This window comes from Carettochelys insculpta, chromosome 2, assembly GCF_033958435.1.
Source record: "Carettochelys insculpta isolate YL-2023 chromosome 2, ASM3395843v1, whole genome shotgun sequence".
Classification (NCBI taxonomy): Eukaryota; Metazoa; Chordata; order Testudines; family Carettochelyidae; genus Carettochelys; species Carettochelys insculpta.
Window position 1 is genome coordinate 216063172 of NC_134138.1, and position 17031 is coordinate 216080202.

At 38.4% G+C, this 17031-nt stretch overlaps 1 protein-coding gene across 1 annotated transcript in view; it reads left to right on the plus strand.

Moving 5' to 3' along the window:
* Positions 1-17031, plus strand: part of SKAP2 (src kinase associated phosphoprotein 2) — a 152337-nt gene that overhangs the window by 86085 nt on the left and 49221 nt on the right. The window contains exons 5-7 of the mRNA XM_074984596.1: positions 4959-5036; positions 5935-6018; positions 16139-16263. Of these exons, the coding sequence (XP_074840697.1) occupies positions 4959-5036; positions 5935-6018; positions 16139-16263 (287 nt within the window). The remainder of the gene's footprint in view (positions 1-4958; positions 5037-5934; positions 6019-16138; positions 16264-17031) is intronic.

A 17031-nucleotide genomic window follows, 5' to 3' on the forward strand; every position in this document is an offset into this window, starting at 1 on the left:
TTTTTTTTTAAATTGAAATGCAATTTGGCATTCTGGAAAACATTTCCAAGGAAAAGAAGCATTAGTTAAATATATGCAAAACACCTGTGTAGGTTAATCTTTTTGGGCAACAGGCATAATAGCATTGAATCTCTCTGCAGCGAGTTATTAGCAATGGACTAGTGTTTCATTTCAAGATTAAAGTGTAACGGGCTATGTGGAGAAGCTAAGTTTTGGGGCAGAGAAGGCATGTACTGTTATCTTTGTAGGATAATTCACCTTCCTCCCTGAAATTGGACTCTCACTTCCAGAAACAATTTGTCAGCTTTCAGTCTGACAAGAGCCATAGTAGCTTTTAGGCTGAGAAAGTTACTTTGTGAATAATTTTGTAGATATATTTGTCATTAAGAAATATGGAAATATTGTACCCATGGTATTGGTGCTTTTCTGTCATGATAGTTGACTACATGTATTTTTTTATGATTTTCCTCTGTATTTTCTAGCCTGAGCTGAATACACTTTTTGGTTTTGATTAAAGATAACTGGAACTGGTTCTATGTTTGCATAGTCTGGTAGCTTTCTCCTTTGTTTGTGTGGATCTTTCAAACAGTGAGAAGGAAGAATGAAAATATTTTTGAAAAGTCATTTGTAAAATAATGTTAGAAAACTGCAGGGGAAGAGAGAGAAGCTGAAACAACTCTAAACTCTCCTTTATAACTTATATTTCAGTTTCACAAGGTTTTTTTTTCCTTTTAGGATGACTATAAGATGTTAAATCACTGTTTTGTGAAGGAAAAGTTCTTTTTACCGTTAGCATTATCACATCTACAATGCTTACAGGGAGGACAAGCTATAACAGAGCACTTAGTGGTTACTGAATCACACTTATCTCCACTTCACCTGCTTAACTTCCCATAAACACGTTAAGCGCCCCTTAAGAATGCATTGGCCTCTAATTATTTCTTGCTTTATGTATCCCTTAGCCCACATTGGAGAAATAAAGTATCTTACTAGTGGTGCATGCTGCAGTAAAACATGACCCTATGTTCTTTAATTTACTTTGTACTGATAATATAGTGTAACAGCTTTACATTCACTGGAAATGAAAAAAAAAAACAAAAGACTATTTCATATACATCATAAGCAAGGTTAAGATTTTTTCACAGGTACTTTTAGTAACAGTCGGGGGTCGGGGGGCAGGTTGCAAACAGTACCTAAAATGTCATGGAAACCTGTCCCTAATTTTTGCTAAAAATACTGTGTGTAGGTGGGAGAGGGGAGGGATTAGCAGTAGGAGTGCTGTAGGAAAGGCAGCTGCTCTGAGACCCAGGACCAGCTATGGTGGGCAAGGGGGGCTCTGTTATAGCAATCCTGGGAATGACCCCACTCACCTACCCTACCAGCTACTTCTATCTGAGAGCTGACAGCTGCTCAAGCCCTGCTGCTGCAGAAGTTCTAGAGATCTGCTAGGTCATGGAATCTGTAATGTCTGACAGAATTGTCCCCTAATCATAAGATAAGGCTCTATACGAAGTGCTTATGTTTAAAAGTGATGGTCCAGATGCACGGTTTCACTTAGCTCTGTTAGGCACAGGATGGCCAGAGGGTATTCAAAGAGCTGGTTTCAATAGCTCAAGCCCTTTCATAAGGTGCAGCAGCCATGGGTCTGTACAAGGCCATAGGCTCACTGCGAATATGTTCAGTGAAGCTATGCTCTGGTCAGCACCCTCTGATGGGGCAGAGAAGTGGTTGGTGTTAGAGTAAGCTTTACTTTCCTGTGAGTGTTGCACCTTCCCATCACTGTTCCAATTCTCCACCCTTTTGCTAAAGCCATATAAGACTTAGCATCTATTTAACTGGCACAAAGCAGCCAGAACCCAGGGGAAGAATCTGGTTCATTTTGTGTAAAATATGACGGCTAAAGCAAAATTTTAAAAGACATATTTGTGGAGTGTGAGGCCTTGCAAGCATCCTCTTAGGATGTTTTGTGACCTTTGTAAACATCACTCTGGGATTATGCATGTTAAGTACGTCTCAGGGATTTCTCTAATCAGGAGCACTTGAGGCCTAAGCAGACACGATCTGAGGGCTTCCTCAGAAGAAACTACTCCTAGGCTGTGTCTACACTACCACCTTCCTTAGAAGGAAGGATGGTAATTAGGGTGTTGGGAGTTTACTAATGAAGTGCTGCTGTGCATAGGCAGCACTTCATTAAACAGATTCCTCCCCCCAACCCCACAGCAACTTCAAAGTTTTAAACTTCGAAGTACCGGCATGCATCTAGCTGTGGTGCACCCACTGGTACTTTGAAGTGCCAGGGCAACTTCAAAGTCTATTGATCTGGTATTTATTATACACTTTATAAGCCCCTGCAAGTTTCCCTTTCTCTTAACAAAAACCCCAAAACAAACCTAAACCAAAACCTTGCATAACATTGGAATCAAGTTGTATTTTGAAGCTGTTATGCTTAAAAATGAAGCAAAAATGGTTAATTTGCTTGAAAGATTAGGTTTTTCCCTTCCTCCCATCTTTGTTGTTGTGGTGTTTGGATTGGTGTGTTACAAGCCTTAGGGGAAGAGGAAAAGCTGGAAGTGTTGCACGCTGATGCCTCCCAATGACCAATTTAAAGCAGCACACCAAGATTGTTTCTGAAGCTTCATCCCCCATCCTTGCTCAGACAACAGTCAGAGATTCTCATTGTGAAATGGATAATTTTTCAATACAGTTGTGACTGCGGTAAGGCATATCAGCCCAATAGCTATTGATCGTTAGCCAGAAGCCATTTGTGTATCTGCAGCAATTAATAACCAGTTACGATTTTGATCTAATAACTTAATCACCTTCTTAACTGATGAGCTCTCCATGTTTAAACTAGTGTTAAGTTACATTCCCAAACGCAGTTCTTATGGTCACATATTTTCATATGTGTAGTGCATAAATCTTGTTTTTAGTATGTTAGGTTGGAAATAATAATGTTATAATATAGTAATCTTAGTTGTGAAATATTTAGAAATAAAAAATGTGATAGTATAATACTGAATGTCAAAACACAATTTTGTAATAACTGGAGTTTTCATATACTCTTCTACACTGTGTGTAACTTAACCATATGTTTTATTTTTATTTTTTGAAAAGTTTTGGATTTCTCAGAGGTATATATTCCCCTCTTTGGTACATTGTGTTCTTGAGCCACTTGTTTTTTCTTGATCTCACTAACATTTTCCTTGCCCTATCACAAATATATTTTGTTAACAATGCCACTACCTAAAGAACAGATGTGTTTAGAATCCTGTTTTAACTGACCACCCAAGGGCCCAGCAGGCATTGGTTACCTAGCAGAAAGAGTGTTTAATTAGAGATATGACAACTTGATTTCTACATGGGGTGTTCCACAGTGGTTTCTTGACAATGTAGTCTTCTGGTGATGATCCATAGTTTTGTTTTCACTGCATTACTAACAAGGTTATCTACAGGTTGGACGTTCTGTGCCCAGCAGCCTTGGGCACTGAAGCATCCCAAATGAGTGAATTTGCTGGACCAGGGGGAGTCCCCTGCTTCTGGCTCCCCTATTGCTGGGCTGCCAGCCCTGGTCCCCACCCTGGCCCACCTGTTGCCAGTTCAGTTCTGGCTGGGGTGCCAGAGGCTGCAGCTCACTGGATGTGCCTGCTGGATGCCAACCCTGGCCTTGGCAGGATGCCAGCCCAAACCCTGGACTCAGCTGTGCTGTTGGATGATGGCCCTGGTCTGGGTCCTGTGGATGCCAGCCCCAGCGGGACACTCTGGACCTGGAACATTTGTGGTCCTGCAAGGCCATGGATGTTGTTGGATGAGAGAGTCCTGGGTTTGAGAGGAGCAGGTTGTATAACATTCTGAGGGAAAAAAATTGCTTCCCTGTAAATTTACTGCATACACTCAGTGGCTTTAAGTATAAATATTTAATGACTATAAGTAGTGGGAAAATATGCTAACCTCCTCTCTGTTAGAATAGCAGTTGTAGTTGTGGACCTGTATACCTGAATAATCAGGCACATCTAAAGCTGTATTTCTGCTCTTTCTATTTTATATTAGTATTTTAGAATTTTAAACATTGATTCTTCATTTGTGAAGATTTGAAACTAATTTTTTAAATTTGTTCTTCAGTGTCTAGCCTTCCAATTTAATCCAGAATATTAGAATCTTACAGTTCTAGCTGATCGAGGGCAGGGGAGTACAAGTGCTACTGAATATTGGTCTTTTAACAGAAAATAAAAATATCCACAAAAAATGAAGCAGCTTGTGCAACGTCCGAGAAAGGTGTTTGTCTTGTCTGTCAAAGTACTGTGTGTGGTTTTTTTTTTTAAACAGAGCTTTACTAATGTAGCACAAATTACACATTATCTGTCAACAACAAGACATTGCTTTTTATCATCCCTTCATCTGGTTCCTTTCTTCCTCAACAGCATGGCATGCAGGTGCATGCTATGTGGACTTTGCAGAAACCTTTCCGTTAGGCCTTGGAGATAATGGCTAAAAATGAAATTCTGCATTTAATTACAGTTAATTATGTCTAAGGTACTTAAGCACCCTTTGCTTCTATGCAAGCATTTGAAAACACTCTCTGATTTTTCTAAGCAGCTCAATTTTTAAATTATATATTTTAAGATGTAAAAAAATATCTTCTAGATTAATATGTGTTGAATTTTTATCGTGTCTGGGAAGTAGATACAGATTTTTTTCCCCGCTAGGGGAGTTGAGGGGCTGGTTCACAACTATAGTTTCCCTGTCACTGCATGGGCATAACAATACAGCCAACAGCTTTGTCATTATAGTTGTGACTGTTTAGCCAAAATTATCTAGAATAGCAGTTAATAGAATTTTATTCTTCCAGTAATTCATTGGCACTGCCAGTGTAAAATCAGCCAACTCTTATTATTATGGTTAGGGTAGTGTTTAACTTGAAAAAATAGTGGTTTATAACACATTTTACCCCTTTCTTTCAGGAAACCAGTTTCCTCCTATTGCTGCTCAAGATCTTCAATTTGTTCTAAAGGCTGGATACCTTGAAAAACGCAGAAAAGGTAGCATAAGCTGACTCTATGAAAAATGATGAACTAGCTTTATGTAAGCATGTGTATGGCACATGGTTCAACATAGTCCTTTGAATCCCCAGGTCTCATATCTGTCACATCTTCCCCCTTCATTCATGGTGCCCAACCACTTCTGAAGGGAACTAGCCACATTATTTTGAAAATACATTTATTGTTCAACCCTTACGCAAATGGTTAAATAGCCACATGTGGCTAGTGGCTAACATGTTGGACACCGTGGGGTTACATACAGTCCTACCCATGATAACACATAAACACGTACGTGGATCCTAAATGTTTACAATATTAATTGAAGAATTCCCAAAGATATGGGAAGAAATTGGCAGATCTGTCATGAAACTATTAGCTAAAAGAAGAAACTTCAAATAGCTTGTATTGTGACGTACAGAAAATAATCATGGTTTGTTATCAGCTGAGGAGCCTTGTGATTAGTCAGTGGGTTTCTATGTGACACGTAAGTTGGAGACTTATGGGTGTTTTTGAAGAATGCATGTAACAAGACGTGTTGAATTCAGGTTTTAGGGGGCATTGAGATTTATAGTCATTCAAGAAAGAAAATATAGAGATTCACTTTAGTTCTGTCAGTATTTACCTTAATTGTACAAATCCTTGTATTTTCACCTTAATACTTGTTTAATGTTGTATTACAACTGTAGAAGGTATATATAACATTGTTCACAGTTTCCGTGTATTTAATGCCATGCCAAACTACTTTACTGATTTTTCCATCTTCAAATTCTTTTTTATTCTCTTCTCTTCTCTTATTTTTACTCCCAGGTTTCCCCCCTGGACTCCTTTTCCCTTTCTCCTCATTGACATAAAATATGTGTAATAAAAGCAATCTAACATGAATTGTATTTATTTTCAGACCACAGTTTTCTTGGCTTTGAATGGCAGAAGCGTTGGTGTGTTCTCAGCAGTACAGTGTTCTATTATTATGGAAGTGATAAAGGTATGAGTAATTATGTTTAAAAGTTTATTAGTCTGTTTCTTGCAGTATGTGGAAAAATAAGAAAGCTTTAGGGGAGAAGGAGACTGAGATGCTAAGTCCATTTTAAGGTAACAAATTAATCTTTTACAAGAATGTTGAAAGTATAGTGCAAATATTAAAACCTTTCAGTACCTGTAGGTAGTGTTTTCCTTTTTTTCCTCAATGGGCAAACTGAAACAGAAAGGTTAAATTTACTTGTGAGGCTACACTGTGACCTAGTGACGGAGCCAGGATTAGATTTCATAGTTGTCTGTCTCCTAATCCCATTCTCACTTCATTAGACTACAGTTTGTTTTAGTCCAAATTGTCGTACACCTTTAGGGAAAACTATTATTTGTTTAAGTGTTGTCCTACTCTGAAAAATTATTCTGTAAATACTGCATTTTGCAACTATATGTTTTTCTCTCAAATATTCCATCTCAAATTTGTTGAGTACGCAACTAAAACAGTGTCTTGCCTAAAAGCCAACTTTGCACAGTCGCATTCAAGTCTTAAATTCAAATTGGTTTCATCTGTGAAGATGCACAAAAAAGGAAAGAATTGAGCTTGATTTTTAAGATCCAAGTTTGTGTTCATAAAGCTGGCAGTTAATTTATCAAACACTTTTTTTTACTTGTCCTCTGAACAATATTAATATGGAAATTTGCAATGGTAAGTATAGAATTCCATGATCAGTTATTCAGAGGACAGCTATGTGTTAAGTTTCTTTCCAGATATTAACAACTTTCTATATAAAAAAAATCCACCTAAATTCCTTTCAGTGCTCAGTGTTGTCTCAGCCTAAGTTTTTGTGTCTCCATCATTTGACAGGATTACAAATAAGAACGGCCATAGTAGGTCAGACCAGTGATCCATCTAGACCCAGTATCCTGTCTTCTGATGGTGGCTGGTGCTAGATGCCTCAGAGGGAGTGAACAGAACAGAGCAATTTATCCATCCCCTGCTGTACAGGACCAGCTTCTAGCAGTCACAGGCTGAGGGACCTCTAGGGCAGAGAGTTGCACCCTTGACCATCTTGGCTAATAGCCATTGATGGGTCTCTCCTCAGTAAATGTATTTAGCTCTTTTTTTTAAATTCAGTTGCAGATTTGGCCTTCACATTCCCTGGCAATTATTTCCATAGGTAGCACATGTGTTTGTGTGAAGCAGAACTTCCTTACTTTTGTTTTAAATCAGATACCTGTTAATTTCATTGAGTAACCTCTAGCTTCTGTGTTGTTTGAAGGCATAAATACCACCTCTTTATTCACTTTGTATACCATTCATGGTTTTATAGACCTCTGTTATCTTCCTCCCTCAATATCTCTCTTCTGAGTCTTTTTATCTCTCTCCTCATATGGAAGCTGTTTGATATCCCTAATAATTTTTGTTACCTGTCTCTGTATTTCTTCCAGTTCTAATCTGTCTTTATCGAGATGGGCAACCAGGACACAAAAATGAAGCTAGTTACATGGAAACTACAATGAACAGTCCCAAGAGTAAAATGCCTGTAATACAGCATGGAACCTTTTTAAAAATACCATAATAAAGATTCAATCAATGTACGGGTGTACTGGGGTTATATAGTGTTGTTACAATATCTTTCTTTCTTATTATCACTTTCTTTCCTAATGGTTCTTAAGATAGTTAGCTTTTGATGTCTGTTGGTGTGAGCTGATGTTCCTTTTTATTTTCTTGAGTAGGATCTTATTTCCAGTTTTTAAAGAATGCCTTTTTTGTCTTTAACTGCTTCTTTTACTTTACTTAGTCATGGCAGCATTTTTGAATCCTTATATTATTTTTTAATTTGGGGTATATGCTATAGTTTGAAAAGTTATTATGATATTTTCAAAAAAGTGCTGTATTACAGGCATTTCACTTTTGTTTGTTCATTGTAGTTTCCAAGTATCTAGCTTCCTCATTTTGTGTTTCCCTTTTTGAAGTTGTGTTGTGGTGAGTTTCTTTGCAAGGATGTTAAATTTAATTCCTTTATGATTGCTGTCACTTGAAAGCTTCAGCTGCATTTACCTCTGGTCTAGAGTCTGTGCTCCACAAAGGAGTAAATCAAGAATTGTTTTTCTCCAGGAAGCAATCGTTAATGTAGTCTAGAAATTTTATCTCTGCATCCTGTCCTGAGGATGTTCTCAGGCAACAAGGGGGGTAGATGACATTCCCATTATTATTGGGTTTTCTGTTTTTGTAACCTCACTTTTCTTCCCATTTTATAATCACTATGACCATTCTGGTAAAGTGGTAGGTTGTATATCGCTATTATTGTACTCATATTAGTCAAGCATGGACTTATCTACAGAGATTGTGTGGTCAGTTTTCATTTATTTCTTTTTTTTTTGTCTATCTCTCTGTTATATATTGGTTGTCCCAGTTCACTTGCAGCACTGTTTCCAGATCTGAAGAAGTGGGTCTGCCCACGAAAGCTCATTACCTAATTAAGTAGTTTGTTAATCTTTAAAGTGCTACATAACTGCTTTTTTGTTCTGTGGTATGGTTTGACAAACCTTGTAGCACTGGTGTGATTCAAAGTGTTGCATTTCTCAACTGTGCCGATCCATCTAATTGCATGTCTTCCTTTTTTGACAAATACAGACTTAGGGATCTTGTCTTATCTCAGTGCTCACAGGATTTACGTGTGTCATTTTCCGCTTCCTACAACTCCCTCTTCCTACTGTATGATGCTTTCTCTGTTTCCAAAGATTTTAAAGGTATTTGTTAAATGTTTCCTTATTTCCTTTGCTGCTTCCTTTGGAATTTTGAGAAAGAGCCCCTGTTTCTGAAGTTTGATCATTCTTAAAACACTTTGAATGTCCTGTTGTGATTCTGGCTAGTTTCTTTTACTATTTCTTCTTCACCTAGAAAAGAATCTTGTGGGTTTTTTTTAATCTGTTCTCCCTAGATTCCTTTTGTGACCTGAATATATCATTTAATGTGTTAGTAACATCAGACTTTTTGTCAGTACATTTTTGGCTGGGTCTAAGACTATTATGTTCATTTTTAATTTCCTTGCAGAGCCTCCAGTCTGCTACTTATGTTACATGTGATTTTTCAACACAGACTAAATAAAGGCTTCTTACCAATGTTAGCCATGAGGTTTGGTCTGGTTTGCAGGTATATTAGCAGCCTAAGCAATAGCAGGAAATAAGCCATATAGAATAAGTGAATATAGTCCAGCCCCTTACCTAAGATATGTCTATTTCTCGTTCCTTTATTGTGACAACCCCTAAAGATTATCTTGTGCATACTTTCCTTGGATGTAATTCCTCTAGTCTAAAGTTGATGGGAGATTTTGTGTGTGCAAGAATTGTAATGTCAAATATATTTTAATCAATTAATTTTAATCTGACTACTGGGGAGCATATTAAGGTTGTCCTAAATATCCTCCAGCCTGATCATAAAGATGTTTTTAGACAATATTGTATATTCCTCTCCTCTGTTCAAAACAATAAGCATCAACTCTGGTGTCTGCAGGATTTTCTCTAACTATAGGATTAGAGTATAGTGTTGTTCCCCCCCCCCCACAAGTATCTTCATGGACAGTTAATTTAGAGTAAAGTTAGGTTGTGTGGTGGTGTTAGAAGGGATTATTGCTTTTTTAAAAAAGATATTTGTAATGAGGCAGTAAACTTTTTGCTCTTACATTGGCATCTTTATATTTAAAAATGTCTGCATATTTTTTCAGTCTTGTAAAACAAATGGATTCTTGCACATATATCTTAAAGGGACTGTTCCAAAATTTAATGTTTTAAATCACTTGGGAGGTTTTGGCACTCTAATACTGCATAGATGAGACCTACTTTAATATGAAACAATGTAGAACATTGGAAAGAATCTCAAAGATCTGGGAGAATCTTAATCTCAAAACAAAGGAAGACCTAAGTATATTCTAATAGTATGAGGTTGTTAGGGTGACCAAATAGCATATATGAAAAACTGGGATGGGATGGAGAGGGGAAGGCACCCATATAAGACAAAACACTGACTATTGGGACATCTAGTCACTTCAGAGCCCGTTTGCACAATAACACATTAGAGAGATATCATTTCTAAAAAGCACTTTCTGGTATACTGGGTTAAAGCACACTAGGGAATATTTTGTGCATACCAGCAGGATGTACGTGGACTGATTGATACAACTCGCTAGTTCACTTTGGAAATTATACTGTCTGTGTGCACATTACTCCACTGTGTAGACAAGCCCTATATTATACAGACAGTTTAATATTGTTTAGCAGGTCAAACTGCTTTTTATGACTGTCAGACATCACTGGCATTTTCAATATTGGCGTGCTTGCCAAAATACCCATTGACCTAACGAATCACAGAAGTATCATTGAAACTGCTTAGAACTGCTCCAGTCTCTGGGGTAACTAATGTGCTTACCTAGATACATGTAAATACTGCATACATATGTTATTTATAGCCATTACAACCTCACAAATGAAAGTACTGTGCATACTTTATCATGATCTGAAATCCCACTCTGTCTTTTTCTCTTTGTGCCTTGCTGTGTCAACTCCCTTTTCCACAGTCTTAACTTTCTCCCTACCTCAGGATTTGTGGAATACAGTAGTGCCTCGATTTATGCGAGGGTTCTGTTCCCATGCACCCTTGCGGGACCCGAATTTCCTGTAAGTCGGCGGGGGAGGGGCGCGGGGGGATGCTCTTTCCCTGGCAGAACGCACCTTCTGCAGCTAGGGAAACAGCAGGAGCACCTGGAGCTCCTTTTGCAAGCTAAATCCTGAGGTTAGCAGGGGGGCAGTTTGGGAGAGTTAAGCCTGGCAGTGGGCTGGGATGTGGGAGGCGGGTGGATAAGGGCTGCAGCGGGGGTGGAGTTGAATGGGGGAGGGGGGATTGAGCCAGAGCCATGCTTGGCTGGTGAGCCAGGCTGGCTGTGGGGTTGAACTGGGGCTGCGTGTGGGGGTGGTGAGCTAGAGCTGCATATCTTCAACCTGGCAACCCAGTCATTTCAGGATCCAGTTCAAGATACAACCTCTTTTATTTCAGAATGCTACCTTGTCTTTCTGTATTTCCCTAAGGATTCCCACTGCCCCTCTAGCATTTGGGTCATCCCCATCTCAACGCAATATTTCACAGGTCTTGATGCCTGTGTCTACACTACAGCAATCTGTCGACAGATGTTACTGTTGGAAGAGATCTGCCGGCAAAACTTGTGTCGACAGACGACGTCCACACACAAAAGCGTATCGAAAGAGCAATCTGCTCTGTCAACAAAACACCCAGGCTCCCTGGCCGCTCTCTCAACAGAATAGCTAACCAGAAGCTCAGCAAACAGGGTTGCCTGGTGAGCTGGAAGCCCTGTCTGTCAACAGAGGGCCTTCCAGAGCATCTACATGGCTCTTTTGTCAACAGAAACTGCTGACAAACACATTATTCCTCATTGCAGAGAGGCAGAACACTGTCTGTGGACATGCCAAGTTTTATCAACAGACTGTTGTCAAAATGCATTTTGTTTGTAGACACTGCAAGTTTTGTTGACAAAACTCTCTAGTGTAGACATAGCTGATATGAGAGACTAGAGTGCTTTTTCTCCACTTGACAGACTCGCAAAACTTAGTCAAAAAAGTACCTGTCTTTTCCTGCTTAAACCTCCCAAATATGGAGTTTCTCTCATTTTACTATTGATCTTTGTAAAATATTTTGATATACTGTATATCAAAATTACTATACAAAATAAACACATGGGGTCTGAGCAGTGTTCCTTCAAATTTTTTTCCATCCATGGGTAGAGTAAATTTTTTACGTGCGCTAAGGCATGGGGATGTGCACCACCAATGGAAACACCTGCTGCCCTCTGTGGGTGGCTGTGGGCACACTACTAATCATCTGGGCGGCGCCTGGATCTCTCCTGCGTGGCCACCCAAGCACTCAGCTTACCGGAAACACTGGGCGTGATTCTCGTGGCTTTGTACTAGTTTTATACTGTTATAGCTCTGCAGGGGCCCAGAGTTTCCTCTTTTAACATGCTGCATTCTGAAATGGACATTCAGAGAGTAATGTCAGCAGGATGACACTAAAGCAATGATGGTTTGATGCCCTTCATGTCCCACTGTAGCAGTGTTTCCCAATTTTGTGTGGCCATGGAACCCTTTGAAATTCAAAAGAATTTTGCAGAACCCCTAATAACAGTCTTTTATATAGAGCTGTAAAAGTAGACCATGAATTAGTAAGGATAACAAACAAATGCTAAACAAGGTCATGAGATCAACATTTATTCTAATTGCACATATTTAAAAAATAAAAATCACATTTAATGTGTACACAAATAAAGCTAAAAAACTAATCTGCATTATATTGACAGTTTTCAATGCAAAGAGTGGCTTTTCTTCTTTTCTTGGCAAATTCTTTTTATATTTGGTTCAATACTGGAAAGTTGGATTCGCATATCTGGCATGGCATTCAGTCAGTTTCAGTATTTCGTTTTCGTTGCTGCGTAATTCAAGAACGAAATGTAACAACTGACAAATTGCATGTCTAGAGGAAGCTGAATATTCTTAACATAAGCCACCCCAAACTGATCCATGCTCCCTGACAGTGAGTGCAGGGATTTACAGTGGTATATAACAGGTGATTGTACCATTGAATGACTGTGCGTGAAGCACTGAGTAGTGACATCATCGTCCCCACTCTTTGGCTAAGCTGGCATCACAGAGGGACATCTATCATGGCAAACGCAAATGAAAATTGTGCTAAACAAAATTCATAAATTGTTGTTATTGTAGTGGAACTTTCTTGTGGAACCCTTATTTTTACTTTGCGGAACCCCGGGGTTCCACGGAACACCATTTGGGAAACACTGCTTTGTAGTATCACTATCAGGATTACACTGTTGCAGTGGTGTGGCACACTGTAACAACCCACGTTCCTGTTTCCAGATTGCAAGCCTGTTGCTAGAGGCCTTGAGCAGGCTACCGTTCACTGAAAATTGTCTTCTGTTCATAGTTCTTTTCCCCACCTACTCCATCATTTATACACTGTGACCTTGCAAAAATCTGTGATTTGAGTTGGAGATGCAGGAATCAGAAAATACAATGCTCCTAGTTCACATGGAATTTAGCTGAAAAATGCAGAATTACTCCCAGGAGGCAGAAGAACCCATGGTTGCCTAAAATATGACAACACCAAAAAAGTCAGAAGCTATTTTTTATATTAAAGTAAAAATATTTATGTCTGAGCTATTTAAATTAAAATGGTAACAATCACTTAACATTTCACCACAGTAGAGCTGTAATATCCAGAAGTATATTTCTATTGTAAACTGACAACCACATGAACATTTCCGTAAAAATACGAACAAGGAATTTGCTCAGAGCTGGCCTGATTTTGCAAAGACTTAAGTATACTTAATTTGCAAATTGTGGGCATGCTCCAAAGCCTGTTGAAATTAATTAGTCCATTGGCTTCACTAGGCTTTGAATGGGGTCTAGGAGAGAGGGTTCTGTTGTCTTGTGTTGGACTGCTTAGAACGTGTAGTGTTAAGTGTGTGCAAAAGTCTTTACAGGATCAGGGCCTCAGTTGAGAGCCCCTTACTGCATATGTGACCAGGGAGGGGAAACTGCAATACGGTAGCCAGCCTATTTTGTAAAGTTGTTTGGAAGAATGTATAAATAAGGGGATATATTTCTTTTGAAGTGTGCACAAGTAATTGTCATTTGCACTGGAATTGTGTTTTTTTTTTTTTTTTGAAAGATAACCCAAAGATAATATAAACACTATAACAGTCCAAGACAACATGAAGAGTGTATGCTGGGCTCTTATGTATTGCAGACTGTATTGCATTCTTTGTAATTTAACTGTATTATTTTTTAACTTGTACAGGGATAGAAATAATTTTACAGTAACTCTGAAAAACTGTATTACCATATAAAGCAGTCATCAGTATGTGAGAGAATGTCTTACAAATATTCTGAGATACTAAATTTGAATAACTTGCCTCCTTTTTATCTTGACAAAATGGTTTTACCTTTTGAACCTGGTATTTGTTTATTCCATCTGTGTGCTGCAGTCTTTCTGGGTTTTGATAAACTTCCAGCACGGAGAGTGAGAAATTAATGTATTCTATTTCGTCTGTTCCCTGAGGTCATAAGTGAATGAACAATAATATTTCTAGACTGAAATGAATTTCATTGAAAAGGGACTTGGTTTAGCTTGTTGCTAGTTATTTCTAGTATCTGCCTCAGTATGATAATATATAATTTCATGAGTTTTGCACATGTATTGAGGTTGTCTGGGAGTGAGAAGACATAAAATATAAATACTATAGAACAGTAGTTAATGTAGACACAGTAAAAATTATTGGAGGAAGTGAATGGGAAAAGGGGGCAGAGAATTCATTTTTATGCTGTTAATTCATTGGTGCTTATTTGTTGAGCGTTGCTTGACATGGATGAAAACTCTGTGGTGTTGTGGGGAGGCACAAATAGACATGGGACTATGTGCATATGTGGCTGCCGGCAGAGTAGTTTTATTGTGACTGCCTAGGCACCCTGGCATGCCTTGTTCTCTGCATAACTGGGTAAATAAATGGGCCAAAAAGGAACCACTAGATTTGTATTTACATAAGAAGCATAGAGCATTTTTTTCGATGTGATAGGCCTTCCCGGCATCCCTTTGCTTTGTCCCCAGGGTGGCCAAGGGGATAGGCCTTCACCACCACACAGCTCCCTTTGTACCTCATCTTCCAAAGTCCAGTGTACAGGTCATTGTACCATTTCCCCCCAAGTAAATCCACCTCCTTGTGCTCTGTGCTAGTGAAATGAATTTCACTTTCGGAGAATAGATGAACTTTTTTACAAGTTTTTGAGATATGCAACAACCCTCTGGGAGGCCATAGGCTCTAAAACCTTTCCTACACCAGGAAACTTCTTCCTCACTGACAACATGTGTCAGCAATGAATATACTGATATTTCTAACAAGATGCTGAAAATGATTTGTCTTGGCCACACTTGCAGCTAAGCCATGTTCCTCATTGGTTTAAGTGCACCCACCCATTGCTAATACTCATCAGCAAGGAATATTTTTCCAGTGTAGAAAAGGCGGTGGTTAGTGCTGGTTTTGTTGTTTAAACTCTCCTGTGTCCAAAAACATAGTAGGAGTGGGCAAAGTATCACCGATGAAGATTTACAGTGCTGTTGTCACCCATCTTTTCTTCGAATATACCAATATGGCATGTGGCAGTTATGGATCTCGACATTATTGTTGTTACTTATTCACATTTTGCTGGTACTGGACACTTTACACATGTAAAGACAGTACAGGACATATCCTGAACAGAGTAGAGTCTCTAAAAGAGAGAGAGGCATCTTGACTCAGATGTTTTGTGTGTTTACACATTAACTCTTTTTTAAGGTATATCTCACTTTCAGACTAGCTGTCCATAAGCCAGCCCTTTATAAACAAGACCCTTGAGAGTCTATAAAATTGAGATCTGCAATTGTCTGTGATATAAATGTTGAGCTGTGATCAAATTCAATCCTCCTCGTGATTGTAAATCGCTAGTGGTAGGTGGAGAAATCTCTTGGAACACATTGCAGGTACTGAATAAGCTTCTAAATTGATTGAAGAGTTTGATCAAAGAAAGTGCATGTGGAAGAGGATTTGGTTTAAAGAGAGGCTTTTAAAATTGCTTAAAAGCAAATTTGAGGAAAGAGAATGATAAGCTTAGCAAGGGACTCAGCAAGTTATATGTTAGAAGGTTTCCCCTTTGAAACTCGTGAGAGTGGCTGACCTATGGTAGGCTTATTTTGCAAGTTGCAAGTTCCAGTTCTTGGCTTTTCCTTCATACAAGTGTGATAGCATGAACTTCTTACTAAACAGGACCACCACCTGCAAACATCTCCCAATGGGATCTTGAGGCATCCTACATTAAAAAAATATACTTTAGTTTGTACTTCCTTTTAAAATAAAGCTTTATCTCCAAAAACAATATCTAATTGTTTTGGTTCAAACCTCCCTGTTCGTTGTAATATTCATGAAAGAGAAAACAAAATCTGAATAAACGATAACCTGCTGGTCAGCTTGCATTCACTATTGTAAATGAAGTTCTCACTTTGTTTTTATCTCCAACAGACAAACAACAGAAAGGTGAATTTGCTCTGGATGGATACACCGTCAGAATGAATAATACCCTTCGAAAGGATGGAAAGAAAGATTGCTGTTTTGAAATCTCGGCTCCTGATAAACGCATTTATCAGGTTGGACTTCTTATGTCATCTTGAAATTAAATTGACAAAACCGTTATGATTCCAGTTATGGAGACATTAACATTTCAGTAAAATAATTCTCCCTGATCTGTTAATGAAAAAAGGAATGCTGGCTTTCTTACTGTACATTCATATAATAGGAAATACATGTAAAAAATCAGATTAAGAACAAGCAAATCTATTACTTTTATCTATTGGTCATTTTGGTGTTAACGTATCTGTAATATCTATGTAATTGGTCTACAAGATTTTTGGATGAATTATGCAGTAAAATGAAGTTATCAAAGAAGAAACCTCTGAGTTAAATACATATTGCGTTGCTTAGGACATTGGAAGGCACGTCAAGGTAGGAGCACATATCAGCTATGCAATTCAAAGATCTATCAGCTAGGCATCAATATGGAATGTAAGTTTAATAAGTTTTAAATATCTGAGATTGCAGTTGAAAGCCAGTTAATTAAGTTGTCAGGTAGTGTGTTGGAATCTGACAAGAACATTTTTAAGAAAACTGTATCCAGCAGTCTAAAGAAATTCATGGGTGTCTTCTAATTGTCAAGGGCAAATTTTGTTCATCAGTTCTGGCTTTGACATTGATGAAGAGAAGCAGCCTTTTTCTGCACAGCTGCCAGCTGCTGATCAGAGTTTCAAATCCATCATCCTCTCCTTCAATTACGTAAATTTGTCAAAATTAACTGTACATTATAAGAAGCATCCTTGCAAGAAAAGTACCAGCAGACATGAAGAGAATTACTAATGGTT